General features: G+C 38.6%; 1 protein-coding gene across 4 annotated transcripts in view; it reads left to right on the forward strand.

Moving 5' to 3' along the window:
• Positions 1 to 16,252, forward strand: part of PDE11A (phosphodiesterase 11A) — a 142,823-nt gene that overhangs the window by 21,125 nt on the left and 105,446 nt on the right. For all 4 annotated transcript variants that reach the window (XM_065670266.1, XM_065670256.1, XM_065670257.1 and 1 more), the window contains exon 2: positions 2,206 to 2,364. In XM_065670266.1, the coding sequence (XP_065526338.1) occupies positions 2,206 to 2,364 (159 nt within the window). The remainder of the gene's footprint in view (positions 1 to 2,205; positions 2,365 to 16,252) is intronic.

Below are 16,252 nucleotides of genomic sequence, written 5' to 3' on the forward strand. Positions count from 1 at the left end.
ATCTGGAGATTTTATATAAGCATTAATTAAAATAGATAAAAATCTTCATAGTTAATGGTGCATTAACATTGTTCAAAAAAATCTAAATAAAAGTGGATACAACAGCATATGAAATAATTGTGCCTAAAAGAAATTATATGTAACAATAGAAACACTTGATGTTAGGCGCAATTGTTGGTCAGCAAAATCTGAAAATTAACAAAGCTACAAAAAATTATACTTGCAAAATTCTTGAATAAATGATTGCTACTTGTCATGTAAAGCTTAAGGGAAAACACTGGGCATTCAGTTGCTCTGTTGTAATAGCACTGAGAATTAGTATTAAATTTGCCCCTTGGAGCAGTACAGATTAATGAAATATTACTCTATATTAGGAACTTTCAGACTACCCAGATACTTGCCTATACATTTTCAGCACAGCACTTCTTGCAGCTTATTATTCTTTCATACAAATCCCAGCATCTGCATGCTCTACACGCTATAAAAAGATAAGTTTTGTGAACTGTGAACAGCTCTTTTGTTAGTGTGTGCCTTGCAGGAGCTATGGTGTGTGCACAGGAGCTTGAGGTCCTCACCAGTGCTTGCAAGGGCTTGTGGTTACCCACAGCTTTGCTAGTAGGAATGTTTATTGGCAGCAGAAGGATCATAAAGGTTGGAAGGGACCTTAAATCTAGTTTCAACCCCCTGCCATGCTAAATGACGCCTTCTACTAGACCAGGTTCCTCAAAACCCCATCCAACCTGCGTTGAACGCTTCCAGAGCATCCTGAGGCAGCTACAGCTTCTCTGGGCAACCTGTTTGAGTGCCTCACCAACATAATAGTGAAGAATTTCTTCCTAATATCTAATCTAAATCTATCCTCTTCCAGCTTAAAGCCATTCCCCCTTTTTATTATCACCACATACCTTTGTAAAGTCCCTCTCCAGATTTATTGTAGGCCCCCTTTAGGTACTAGAAGGCTGTTAGAAGGTCTCCTGGAGCCTTCTCTTCTACAGGCTGAAAAACACCAGTTCTCTCAGGCTGTCTTCATAGGAGAGTGCTTCCAGCCCTTCGGTAATCCCCCTGGTCCTCCTATAGACTTGCTCCAGTAGGCCCATGTCTTTCTTACATTGGGGGACCCCAGAGCTGGATGCTAGTACTCCAGGTGGGGTCTCACAAGAATGGAGTAGAGGGGGAGAATCCTCTCCCTAGACCTGTTGGTCACACTTCTTTTGATGCAGCCCAGGATACAGTTGGCTTTCTGGGCTGCGAGCACACAGTGACAGGTCATGTTTTGCTTCTTATCAACATACATTACACCCCTAAGTATGTCTTCTTGGGGCTGCTCTCAATCCATTCTTTTCCCAGCCTTTATCTGTGCTTTGGTTTGCCCCGACCCAGGTGTAGGACCTCGCACTTGGCCTTGTTAAACTTCATGAGGTTAAACTTCATGAGGTTGGCATTGGCTGACCTTTCAAGCATGTCAAGGTCCCTCTGGATGGCATCACTTCTCTCCAGCATGTCAACTGCACCATACAGCTTGGTGTCATCAGCAAACCTGCTGAGGGCACTCTCAGTCCCGTTGTCCATGTTGCTGGCAATGATGTTAAGCAGTGCCAGTCTTAATGCCAACCCTGAGGAGTACCACTCGTCACTGATCTCCACTTCGACATTGAGTTGTTGACCGCAACTCTTTGAGTGTGACCATCCAGCCAATTCCTTATCCACAGCGTGGTCCATCTGTCAAATCTATGCCTCCAATTTGGAGACATGGATGCTGTGCAGCAGAATGGTTGAGCCATGGGTGTAAGGAGCTTGTGATTTGTCAGGGCCCAGAGTGTGTTGTGCAGTTTTTATCACATTTTTTTTTTCTCTTTGTATTTATTTTCCTCATATTTTTAATTTGTCTTAATTTTTAACATGTTCTCCTGGTAGCTGCTTTGGTAGTGATGTTTTAGGCTGGTCATTCTTCTAATTGAGAATATAAATGTGGCACTTTAGTGAATACAATTATGTAATGGTAAACCTTGTACTGATCCTTTGAAAAAACTGTTTTTCTTAGTATCCTGAGGAAAACCAGCTAAAGAAGAATGGGGTAATAGCAAAGCAACCACATAACGCTACTGAAAATACTTTATAAAATGTTGAAAAAATAAAATACTTTGCTGCCTGAAGAAAATGTAGATGTAAACATGCATGTTAATGCTTCCTTATTTTCTCTTGAAGGATCGACGCTTTAATGACGAGATTGACAAACTGACTGGATACAAGACAAAGTCACTTTTGTGCATGCCCATTAGAAACAGTGATGGAGAGATTATTGGTGTTGCCCAAGCAATTAATAAGACTCCCGGAGGTGCCCCTTTTTCTGACGATGATGAAAAAGTAAGATTACCTTTACTTTTGTATTTTTTTAAGCTTCTTTGGTAATTCAGTAGACTCTTCTAAAGATACTTAAACCAAATAAGTAAATGGTACAGCATTTGTGTTAATGATGGCTTTTTTTAGAAGTCCTTAACATAAAATGTACATTTCTGTTGTTGATCTTGTGGCTTATACATCAACTTAATGGTCTCCAAATCTTACGTAGTTTTTTTTGGTTTTGTTGTTTGTTTTTTTTTTTCCATGCAGTAGATCTTAATAGGAAGACTTTTAATTTTTGCAAACTTACCTGTAAGAATAAGTTTATGGAAGAAAACTGTCACAGAGACACTCCTAAGCTTTCTGAGTTTAAAAATCACCATATTCTTTTAGTCCTTTCCATCGGATAAATGCCTATAGTATAAACATAAAAACTAATTATTTTAGAGGAAATGATCCATATGCAACTTCATGCTATTCTAATATATAGCAGATTTGCAAATGCCCATCAAAGGACAAAGAGGGCAGGAAGGGAACAGTAGATGTGTATATGAAGTGGAATTTGGAGAGTAAAGTGAGCTCAAGAAGCAGGGTAATAGAGGGAGCCAGAAGGAAGGAACTTGAATTAAATGGAAGTGGGAAGACAGGAAATGGTGCTAGGGAAGGCAGATATATTTACCTGAATGTGGAGGGGAAATGTGCACAAGGCCAAAAGGTGATTGGTGAAGGGAATGGCAGAGGACAGTAGGCTGGCGAGGAACAGAACAGCAGTGCACTATGCCCAATAGAGAGAAAGGGAGTCTCCTTCAAGCATATAATAGGGAAATGCACTTCTGTGTGTTAAAATAGTATTGAATCTCTTTTTTTTGTGGAAGTGTATTTAGAAGCCCCCAAAACCTCTTTGTGTTGATTCAAAGGCAGTCAATATTTGGTGCAGAGCCACTGGTGATGTATTACATGTGTGTTGACATTTCTGTGCTATGACAAAACCAGAAATTAAGTAATACTTGTTAGAAGGTGGAAATCTTGTCACACTGGTTCATTTAAATAGATGGAGATAATTTTTAGGAAGATGGCTTGACATGAACAAAATGCATTATAAACCTAAACTACCAGTGGTTTATAAATGGTATGAAATAGTGCATAAATCAAACTCTTCTTCCACAGAAACCATAGTAATTGTATTTTTTGAGCACCTCTTGAAGTTGCTATTACATTATTTTTTTTTAATGTTATATACTTACAGCAATACATTTAGAGCATTGTATATATCTACTTCATAGTTTGAAAAAAAAATTGGTGAAAATAAGAATATGAACCTTTATATGAATAGTGTCTGGTAATCAAATTATACCCTGGTTTGCTGTGCAGTGGGAGTGATTCAAACTTGATTGCCTTTTTTAAATTTCAGTATGTAAAGGAACCTTCTGCAGTCCAGGTAGGGAACATCTTTGACAAGTGAGCTGTGTTAACAAGTGGCTGCATAAAAGTTGACAGTAAAAAAGGAATACCAATTATTTTTAGACCTTGTATTAATTATCAGATGTCTTCCAATAGAAACAGTTATGAATAAATATTTCTTTATATTTTTATTAGGTTATTTAGCATATCACAACTTTCGTATCAAGTGAAGTTCTTGCAGCAGTTATTCTTAGCAGCATCTACTTACACATGAAGAGCCGCCTTACTTGCTGCATGTCACTCTCTGATATTGGTGGTTTTCCTATATTGTATGCTGATGTGATGTTAACCTCTTGTTCAGTTTCAAACTTCAGGCTCTCATTAAGACCTAGCCATTTTGGATGCAAGTTAAAAGAATAGGCATGTTTGGATTGTAATATATTTTAAAATTCATTCAACAAATATAAAAATTGGAGGATATATCAGGCTGACAGTAAAGCAGGCTTATAGTTTAACAGACTAAAAATGCAGATGACTCAGCTCCCCAGTGATACATAATACTGTAGAGTGAACTTTAAAAAAATTTTGTAAATGCCACCTAACTGTGGTTACTCTTCAGACCAATACTATTAATTTTACAAAACTGAAAATTAATTGCAAGAACAATACTCATTGCTGTGTGTATGTATATTTGGAGTCATTTTTTGATGTTTTTCTTCTAAATGTGTTGAGTAACAAGGAAGAAAGTCCTACCTCTGGCAGGATTACTTATTCTAGCACCACATTAAAGACAACTTTTCTGTGAAAAGCTTTTTTGCCACAAAAATAATTAGCTTTTGATTTATATTTCTGTAAGAAGTCTGTGTAGCTGATTCTGTAGAGTGATTTAGTTTAAATAACTTTTTAAATAACCCTTAATTTTCAGATGTTACTTTTTCAGACATCTGAAGTGACCCAGTAATTCTTACATTGTTTCTGTGTAAGTTATCTAAACTTCGGTAGCTATTGGTTTGCTTCTGAATGAAGTCTGATTCCTGAAAATCTTGGATGGGAAATATTGATTTACTAGCATACGATACAAATCTGGCAGTGAATGCTTCAATGGGTATCTGAATTCAAACCAAACAAAATTAGGCCTTCTCTGAACAGGCTTTTTTTCTGCACTTTTTACTAGTACTCTCTGTGTCTCTGTAAAGGGAACTTTGTTTAAAATGGAGCCTTTATCATACATATGTTTGATTATCAACTAACAAAACAACTCTATACATGTGTGTATTACATGTACATGTGTAGTAAACATAATGTAAATATTTGATATTATTAATGTCAACATATTAGTGTAAGTATTTGATGTCAGTTTGCTTCCATTCAGTGGCTGGTAAATATTATCTCAAATCAGTAAGTTGCCTGTACTTTAATTGCCATTTTTATATTATTTTTACTAGTTGTTACATTGTTGTTTCAGGTACAAGCCTGTATGTTAGGACTCTTCAGTAATATATTAAATGGGTTGTGACATGTAGACTTTATAGAAAAATTAATGAGAACATAACCATTATCATGACCTGTAATAGATTTTAGCTTTAACGAGGCCTGGTAGATTATGTCCTATTATTTCCAAAGCTGTGCTTTTAAGTTTCTTCACTCACTGATAACCTACAAAGCATGATATACCTCTGGGAAGCAAGCATGCTCACACTTCCAGGAGAGCGTCTTGCAGGATTAATGAACAAGTTTGGTTTCGGGTTTTTTTTTTTTTTAATCGTAATATCAGCAAATGTGGTTGTGAGGGAAGGGGGCAAGCAAAACCTGGGAAATCCTGATCAAATTAAGAAACTGTGTGCCAGGATATTGTGGCGGTTTGTGCAGAAAAGCCTGATGAATAGCTGGCAGAAGATGCAAATTCAGCTTTATGTTGATGTTACGATTTCCAACAAGTAGCAGCTTCAGAATGGTTAGAAAATAAAAATGTGAATTACTCCTCCTCTTCCTCCCTCCCAAGCCGTCTCAAAGAAATGTCATTGTCATTTAAGTCTGACTGGTGTTTACAAGTGCCTGTTCTCTCTTAGTATTGTGTGAAGCAATTAAAATGGTCTGTTGGGCTGGGTTTTTTTTACAAAGCTACAAGACTATATTCTATAATGAAATGTCACTTGGGGGCACTACTGTCTTGAGTCAATAGGAAACCAAGAATTACATTTTCAATTAGAATTAAGTAGATGCTAGTATCATTTTTATGTACTCTGTTGTATTCACAAAGTTAAAAGCAAATAAAATATTTAAGGTTTGAGGAGTTTTTAATGCTCCCAAGCTGTAACCAAGTTTATATTTTGCAATATGTAAAATGGAGCAGTAGATTTTAATGTTTTTTGTAGTTTTGATTTTTCACTGCAGATTTTCAGATTTTTCTTTCACATCTCTGACCATGGTGATAATTGCACAGCATGAATAATTAGTCTAAGTGAATTTTCCACATGTAGTGATTGTTTCCCAATGCCAAATTTCTTTTCTCCTTTTGGTGTGAGGGAAGTTTCAGCCAATTCATTATTTAAATGCAGAACTGCATGCCACCAGCATGAAAGAAAATGTTCTGTCTCACAATGTGTTTCTCTCCCCAACATCAGTGGCTCAGTTGAACAGACTGATTCCAGACATTAACAGTTTGGTACAAACAATAGTAGAATACCTTCTTACTTTTGTATAGTAGCCATTGCTATTCCATTATGTTCTGTAATTGGTGACCTTTTGAAAAATCTTGGCTCATGATATACTTATACGTGTATTTTTCAAATAAGAACACCAGTTCATCTGCACAGACATAGGAAGATTAAGACTCAAAACCTTTAAAAAGAGTTGTGCAGCCTGCATGCATTCCCAGTACTGTCCTGAAGATTCATTTAAGTCTTTGTGTTGTTTGCTGGTGAGTCATACTTGTTCCATGACTGGTGAGAAAGCCTAACAAGATCTTGACAGTCTGTAGTTTAGATTATTGTATGCCCTTTAGAGTCTTCTGAGATGCAGTACCAAAACAAATCTAATCCTCCATCAGAGAGGCTTAACAAACAGCAGAAGCAGATCCACCATCACTTAAACTGGCGTAATGATTCTCTAGCTCTGACGTCCTGATAGCCCAAAAGAAGTGAACTGACTGCAGGGAAACTAGCCAGTGCAGGCAGCTTGAATTAAATTCTGCGTGACTTACTGAAAAGCAGTAGGTTGGATGTAGTTAGATATCTCCTGGGAGCGGGAAGGAGGAACTGGATTTGATTGTCTGTGCTCTGTGAACAGTTTTATTAAGAAATATATATATATACATACATATATCCAGATTCCAGGATTCAGCTGGTGTATGTTTGGTTTGTGGGGACTCAAAGATACAGTCCTCTTATGCCTCAACATTTCTATTTCTTATATTCCTAATAGCAGCTTTGTGATTCTAAATTGCCCAATTTAGTGCTCTTTTCCTGGTCCACACTTGTTAAGGCTTAAATATATTCTATACAGGATCTATCGTAGTGATGAATGACTTGCAAGGATTTTGTCATACCCACTAATTAGTTTTTTGTGTATTTTTGCATGATGAGCTTAGAATTACACTGTCAGGTAGCAATTTCAAAGTCAGTTAGGATGGTTTCTTTATCTTATGGAAGTAATCAACTGTAAATAAAACTACTAGGGAAGGGAGCAATCCAGAACAAGCAGTCATCTCCAACTGTTGTGGAAATGACCCCCAGCTCTGTGAATGTCTGGAATGTACAAAAGAAGTACCCTGAAATTATTTTGAGTACACTAAGAAGGACATAAGAAAAAGATTAGGTAAAGAATATGTTTCATATGTAATTGCCTCCTGCTAACATCCACCTTGGTTCTCTGAGAATATGCATAGCAGTGAGACTCCATAAGCCATTATTTAATATTGGCATAATCCTCAAAGGTATCATGTGGTCCATATGTCATTTATGTCCCTAATACAAGAGGCAAGTTCACTGAAAGAAGGCAGAAAATAGCAAAGACATTTGAAGGATGAAGGTACTGAGGCGCTGCAACTGTCTGGGAAAACTCTAATGGTCTGTTAGGCACAGCTCTCAAAAAGTACTTGCTACACAAATTTAAATTAAAATAAATCACATTAACTGAGCTCTTTTGCTGGGGGAGTTTAAAACAATTTGTCACTAGAATACTTGCTTTATCAAGGCAGCTTCACACCACTGGTTTGCAACCAACAGCACCAAATGACTGCAGTGACGAATATTTGAATGGACTTCATCTTGTATACATAGAATAATGGAATGGTTTGGGTTGGACAGGACTTTTAAGATCATCTAATTCTATCCCCACTGCCATGGGTGTTCAGTCATGCTTTCAAGGTAAGCTGAAAGTCTAGATTTCTTTTTAATTACAGAACTCTATAAACATGCTTGAAACAAAAACATACCTTTATCAGTACTTCTGGCAGTTAACAATTGAATCGGACATCATTATCTCTGAGGTATGGAAACATGACTAATGTGTCTTGCAGTGATATTTTAGTGAACTATTTTTTTTAATTAAATGTGCATTTTTCTAGGTTCAGGGGCTACTTTGCTGCGTGTTTGTGATATATATTACACTAAATCCTTGATATTGGTTTGAGGCCTCTGGGTGCTATCAAAAAGCAGTTAAACACATTATCAGATTTGGCATCAGGAAGGGTTTCTCAATAGAAGAGTTCAGTGAAGATTTTCTTGTTTGTTTGTGGTGTTTTTTTTTTTTTGTGGGTTTTTTTTTTTTTTTTTCTGTGGGGGGACACGACTGGGGCTTCATTCTGGTGGTGTACCATGGTGAGAGCGATGAAGGTATGTGGACTCTTCCTGGAGTTGCCAGCGGGAATCTCAACCAGTTGGCTTTTGCCATATTTCCTGTGCTTCTATCTTAATTCAGAGAGACTTGAACAAATAAGAGCTCTTGTCTGTTAACCTAGACTGTCATTTGGCTAATGTCTGTAGTGTTTCACTCAAAGCTCAACAAACTAAATGGAAAAATCTGCAGAATTCATGGGCTTTTAAACATCAAACCTCTGTCCCTATCTACCATAGGAGCATTTCATTAAGTGCAGACCCCTGAAGCTTTAATTCATCTGGGTCAGAGCACTAATGGAATCATTTAAGGATCAGTTTTGGCTCCTGTATCCTTCCACTGAATGCAAGCAGGCTCCCGAAGGCTGAACACAGTTTCTGTGGTAGACTGTGATGTTGATCAAATACATCTGAGATACGCTGAGTCACTAGACATATAAAAGGTGATGGCTAAATTGCCTTTGTGAACATACATTGAAAAGTCAGAAAACTTGAGAGGTGGTTTTACCACACAGACACTGGCCCAACAAAAGTAAGTTTCCCTCAAGTTGAATTTTTTTTTTTTTTTTTCCTTTTTTTCTAGGAGGTATTTTGTCAGCCTGAAGTTGCCTCTGAGCTTGAAAAAGGTGATCAGATTTAGGATGGTAGTCAGTCCTGGAAAAAGCCATACGAAGAGCCATGAGACAAAATAAAATTTTCATAATATCTGTTGGATGCTTGTGATCAAAACTATCTTGTTGGCACAAAGAAGAACCCTGCATAATTCTCTGTTGGGCCTCATCTCTGTTCAACTCTACAAGAACCGTGTTGAATATAATTGTAGTACGGGAGCTGCTGGTTTAAGCTATCACAGAATCATAGAATGGTTTGGGTTAGAAGGGACCTTAAATATCACCTTCCACTCGACCAGGTTGCTCAAAGCCCTGCGCAACCTGGCCTTAAACACTTCACAACTTCTCTGAGCAATCTGTTTCAGTGTCTCACCAACCTCATAGTGAAGAATTTTTTCCTAATATCTAAGCTAAATCTCCCCTTGTGTCTCTTGAATCAACTATTTCAAGTGGATTAGAGAATCACCAAGATGGCATTGTATTGGTTATTGTAAGGCAGCCTCCACAACTGATTAAGAACTTAAGATGTTTTCATTGGCTAAAGTACAGACACACAGACCTGAGCCTTCAACAGGCTGATGGTAATAGGTAGTGCTTTACAGCCTGGGTTATTTAGGTTTTTTTACTGCTCTGTTTGGCAATTTGTGGAAGCAGTGCGATTGATTTCCTAGGAACTCAGAGCCATTTTCTTTAGGTATGAGGGCATTCGGTATTTGTATTTAATGACATTTTAGAGCACACACTGCTGCTTTTCTTCATGCTTAGTTCAGTCCTGTTATCAAGAATTATACTTGTAATGATTGATTTTTATTAATCACATCCCTGCTTGATAAAACCCCAGATTGAGTTACAGGCATAAGTGATCCATTAGAAGAGACATTAATTATTAAACATTCAGTGGTGTGCTGGGTCTGAGTCTTAGTAAGAGACCTCTGGGTCCTTCTGCAAATTCTGAAGCAATTCTGGAGCTTGTTCTGTTTTCCCCTTTCACTGCTGTTCACAGGGGATTGCAGCAGGCCTGGAGAAAGGAGTCCAGATCTTTGCTGGTCAAACACATGAACAGACTTCACTGGGAATGCAACAAAATGATGTGATTATGGATGCCTTGTGCAGCCATACTGTGTTCTTCAATGGGAGCAAAATAAAGTTTTTAACAGAAGGCTCAGAAGACAAGAATTCTGTAGTCCAGATTGTAATTTTCAGGCACCTCAGTCAGTAGAAACTGTGATGTTAATCATAGAATCACAGAACAGTTAGGGTTGGAAAGGACCTTAAGATCATTTATTTCCAACCCCCCTGCCATGGGCAGGGACACCTCACACTAAACCAGTCTCTGTCCAATCTGGCCTTGAACACTGCCAGGGGTGGGCCATTCACAGCTTCCCTGGGCAACCCATTCCAGTGCCTCACCACCCTAACAGTAAAGAACTTCTTTCTTATATCCAGTCTAAACTTCCCCTGTTTAAGTTTTTAACCCATTACCCCTTGTTCTATCATTACAATCCCTCATGAAGAGTCCCTTCCCAGCATTCCTATAGCCACCCTTCAGATACTGGAAGGCTGCTATGAGGTCTCCATGCAGCCTTCTCTTCTCCAGGCTGAACAGCCCCAACTTTCTCAGCCGGTCTTCATACTGGAGGTGCTCCAGTCCCCTGATCATCCTCGTGGCCCTCCTCTGAACTTGTTCCAACAGTTCCATGTCCTTTTTATGTTGAGGACACCAGAACTGCACACAATACTCCAGGTGAGGTCTCACAAGAGCAGAGTAGAGGGGCAGCATCACCTCCTTGGACCTGCTGGTCCCGCTCCTTTTGATGCAGCCCAGGATATGGTTGGCTTTCTGGGCTGTGAGTGCGCACTGCAGCCGGCTCATGTTCATTTTCTCACTGACTAACACCCCTAAGTCCTTCTTCGCAGGGCTGCCCTGAATCTCTTCTCTGCCCGACCTGTAGCTGTGCCTGGGACTGCTATGACTCAGGTGTAGGACCTTGCGCTTGTCATGGTCAAAAAGAAAAAAAAAAAGCTCAGACAGGTGTAGCCCCGGGAGGAACCCAGGGCTGCAAGTTACGGTTACTTTTATCTTTTCTAGTAATACTCTATTAGTAGAATTTTCACTTAAATGCTTTGAATGCCAAAACAGTGGTAATATGAAGGGCTCAGAGGCTTAGAATTTTGTTTGATTCATCTGTTGGCAGAAAGCAAACCCACCACAAAATAGTCAGAGGGCTATGATGTGTATTTGTGTTACATTACCTAAGGAATAAGGCTTTTACCTTCAGCTCTTCCTTTTCGTGGTAAAACACACTTAAACCAACTAAATTATTTTGATCAAATGGCTCATTAGAAAAATCTTGTTTGCTTCAAGTGAAACTTGCACTGGGGCCTTGTTACGGAAGCACGTAAGAGGAAAGCTTTGTGGTCAGCAGCTGGAGAAGCCTTCATTTCTGACAATTGCTGGAGATGTGCCCTGGGGGCGGGATGGAAGGACTTTGTCCCTAGCGACCTGTTTTCTGAACTTATGTTGGTTTGTTCAGTTCTCCTTAGCTGTTCTTCATAATAACTTCAAGGCTTCATATACTTTTAGACTGCAGCATTTCCCATCTGCAAATTGCTTCTTTCCTGAAGCAGAATGAAATGTTCATACATCAGTTTATGCCATCGAAAGTATTTCCCACTGGAATAGTGATGCTGAGCCTGTCTGTAGCTATAGGTTGTATGATGAGATATCGAACACTGCTGAGCAAATCATTTTGCAAAAAAATTAAGTCAACCTCTGACCTTCTAGATATTATTACAGGCTTCGTAAGAAGCTGTAATTAAAACATTATTGTTGTTCTAGGACTGACTCAAGGTATGCCCTTGGACAAATCACTTTACAGTGGTCTCTTTGAAACATAATTCCAAAAATGGCATTAGGTAGTTCTGTATGTATGATCAGACTTTACATTTTAACTATTCTTACTTTATAAAAAGGATGTTGTTTTCCCTCTTGTTGAGCCTGAGCTTTTGAAGTCTTGCTGAATGCTTTCTTTGCATGCAGCAGCTGTAATCTGGATGGGTCTGGTTAGAAAACACCGAAAGAGTTTCACAGAAATCAGTTTCAGCTGTTTGTTCAATGGTCCCAGCTTTGTATACAATCTTTCTCATCTTCATGAAAATTATGCCACCCTGCTGTCCTTGATTGGTTTGCAAAAGTGTTAACTGGTCTATAATTGGTGAACTCCTGATGGTACATCAGAAGGAACGTAGTCCTCCTCCGTGCTATGTTTGCAAGTACCAGCCTGAGAAATTCGTGTCTGCATCCCAGCAGCTGGCATACATAAGCGGCATTGTAGCCGTATAGCCCGATAGGTGTGTTTCCTTTACAACTGGGAAAATGACTGGCTAATTCTGTGGCTACAAATGAATTAAACTGTCTTCTCACAGGAATATAAGAGAAGATTGCCTACCTCAGATGAAAGGTCTGTGTAACCCAGTGATCTTTCTCTGTCAGCTGCTGAAAGCAAATACCTGGAATGAGGCAAGCAGGGGATGGTATTTCTCTCATGTACTCCACCAGCTTCCTGTGACTTGTAGCTCAGGGACATGCTTGGTATCTTTGTATTTAATACCACCCCAGGGATTTTCTACTTATGAATTTATTCAGGCATTTCTTGAAGCAAGACAAACTTTTGGCTTTCACAACATCCTGCACACTGTGTGAAGAACTGCCATGTGACTTCTGTTAATTTCATGTTGTTCTGCCTTGTTTTGCTTTTAGCGAACACAATGAAAAATCATTCCCTATTAATTTTCATTTAATTGTTTTGCTGTCAAAGTCTTCAGACTCTAAAAGATGTGAAGTTCCCACTTGGTGCAGCAGTCTTTCCTCCAGTCAGCCTTCTGCTTTAGCAGGAGGGGTGCGAGCTCCCCAGAGCCCTGGGCAACCCCTTCAGTTTGCTGTGATAGTACATTTCATGTCTGGAGAAGTAGAAGGTGTTTGAACTGATATTGTTTGGGTTGTTTGTTTGTTGGGGTTTTTTTGCACACTCTAGCCTGAAAGACCCAAGAGCTGCATTTTTATTAGTGTTTTACAGCTGCCTGTCAGGTATGCCCAGAATTGTTTTTTGAAAGCAAGAGCAAACTTTCATTGCATCTTGATGTCACTGCGTTACCAGAATGCGCACGCACAAAAATTCACCTCCTAACCTAGCTAGTCTGCTCTGCCAATTGTTAATTTTAGCAAAAATTGTTACTCTTCTTATGAAAGATCCCAGAACTCCCTGAATCATTGTGTATGTTGGGAAGTGTCATGTAAGGTTGTTTTTGATTACTGAAAAAATGAAAAACATATCAGGTCACCAGTGGAAGTTAGCCAACAAGAGTACAATTACTTTGCAGCAAGATTGCATGTTCCAGAGTAGAGCTGACTGGAATTATGAAAGCTAAAGTAGTTTAACCAGCTAACAATAATGATTTCACATCCTTTCATAGCTGGCAAACTTTAAACTAGGGTTAAAGCAATAAATGTTATGATGATTTTTTCAGTTGGAACATTGTTGGAGCTGTCACATAATTAAGTGACATTGTTCATAATCACGAATGGTGGTCAGAGATTTCAGGAAGGAAATTATGCAGTGCACTTCAGGTAACTCTTACGAGGGTAAGTGAACTGTGTTCGGAAAAATATTTCCTGTGAACAGCATAGTGATACAGGCAGGGGCATCAGAAAGAATACTTCATTTAACAGTGCTTTGTGAAAGCTGTGAATAAGCATGTTGCCAATTCAGTCTATGGGAAACCCTTTTGCTTAGGATATTTATTAACATAAATTTTTAGCCAAACAAAAATATATTTTGACTGGCAGTTATCAAGGCTGAAGTCTTTGGACTGAACCTGACATGAATTTAATCTTAATTAGCTGTCTATCTAGTGGAATAGATAAAAACAAATCTTGGTTTTGTTTTCTTTTTCTTTTTTTAAAGGCTTTTGCTGTATAAACTCTAGAATTTTGTGATGCTGGTGTCATGGTTACAAGGCAAATTCAATGGTAATAGCTCTCTGGTGTAATAATAGCTCTCCAGTGTTTTGGCATGCTTGTAAACTGGGAGGTGAGTGGAAATGGCCTGGAGTTGTAGTGGACAGGCCTCAGAGTGTAGGGCTGTGTCATGGGGTGCCAAGTGCAGGAAGGCAAGTGCCAAGAGGTGATGGACTTGCAAAGATCTGAGAGCTGCAAAGAGCTGAGGATGTCCTATCTGCCATGTGGTGAGGTGTCAGTGGGATGTCTTGCAGGAGAGTGGGGCCACGTGTTGTGTTCTGAGCTGGAGCAGCCCTACAGAGTTAATCATACAGAGCAGAATAGGTATGAATATGATACTACATCCTGCTTAGGAGAGGAGGCTTTGAGAAAAGGAAGCTTGCCAAAGCATGTTACCATAAACACAACCTGAATTTCCCTTTTCTGTCACACACAGTGGAAAACATGTTTGGTGTGGTTAGTAGGGGCTATGTACTTGCTTCTGTGCTTTAATCACAAAGGTTTATAATCTACTCTAGCCTGGGGCTTCAGGGTTTCTCCTTCAACTCAAGGTCTAAAGATATAAGCTTTTAGTCCTGTATGTCCAGACATTTCAGTTCTCAGTGATGGCAAAGATTGTTGCTATCCTACTGGACATGCACAGCAGCTGAACAGTGGCCTCAGTAATACAGCTGTGGCAAGGCTAAGCTCTGATCTCTAGATTAATAAAGAATATAAAATAATTCTAAACTTTAAGAAATTGGCAACATTTGACAGAGCAATAGGGATGTGGATGAATTATAAAAGCTGAAGTCTGTCTGCAGAAGTGTTAAACCAGCAGACGGGCAAGAAGCTTCTTACTAACACATTAGAGCAGCAAAATACTGCATCTAATTAAAGTCTTGGAAAAACATGCAACATGGAGCTTATAATTTTCCTTATAAGTGCAGAGATTATCTCTGGTTCTGTGTGATCTCCTGAACATCTGAAACAGCCTGAGCACTGCATTACAAAACTCAGTAGTTACTGCCAGCCCAAGCAGTTCATATACAAATGAAAGTGTTCTATTTTTCTGAAGTGGGTTTTGGGAAATCACTGTTCACAGAAAGCAGAGGCCATTCCAGTGTAATGTGAAAAGGCTTAAGCCACTGCAAGAGCCTGTAGAAATGAGCTTGAGCATTTCACATACTCAGCTTTCACTCTTATGAAGTTGCTGTGTTGATGTTTACTTTTTGAAGAGTATAGAGGTGTTTTTGGTTTCCTTTTTTTTCCTCTCTCTCAACCTATTATAGCTTTTCATATATTCTCTAAAAATGAGGTTCCTTTTTTATAGTAGAAATAGTGGAAAAGAATGGTGAGAAATTATTATATAAGCCTCTATTCTATGTATAAGAAGGATTTATAGTAGTTTAATCAATAAATTGAATTTTTCCACTAACTACTCAGTGATTATCTTCCTCAGTGACGTAAAACTAAACTAGTTTGTCCTGAACATTAAAACAAAATACTTCAATTATTGCTTTATCAGGTACTTAGACTTCTTCTTTTAATGAAAGCTGAACTAGAGATAAATAATCTGGATTGATTCTAAATTAATTTGTTCTAATTTGCATGGCCTTCTGTTTTGATTCTGCTGTCAGTTTTGTGGGCTTTATGAGTATAAATATGTCAAGTCAGATACTATGATCTGTTTTTGCTTATATAAAAAGATTAATTTACATGGTTTTTTTTGGTAGAATATGATGTTGAAGCTAGAAATACCTGTTAAAAATAACCATGAGGTACTGTTTTAAACAGAACCTACTTTTCTGAGGTAGTTGCTGTAATTCTGATGTGAAGTTAATCAGGCAGTGTGATTTTACATGAACGTGACTATGAACCATATGAAAGTGAGTATCAGGAACAATAACCAGAACATTGTGAGTCTGGATGCATCTTCTACAATGGCAGAGTTACAGCAGCAGAACTGTGTTGGTTTTCTTTATGGAATTATTTTGCATTTCTTTTTGTTATCAATATTTCAGGTCTTCGAGGCAATCCTGCTTTTTGCTTTTCCTGGAGTAGAGGTC

The sequence above is a fragment of the Lathamus discolor genome, chromosome 3 (assembly GCF_037157495.1).
Source record: "Lathamus discolor isolate bLatDis1 chromosome 3, bLatDis1.hap1, whole genome shotgun sequence".
NCBI lineage: Eukaryota > Metazoa > Chordata > Aves > Psittaciformes > Psittacidae > Lathamus > Lathamus discolor.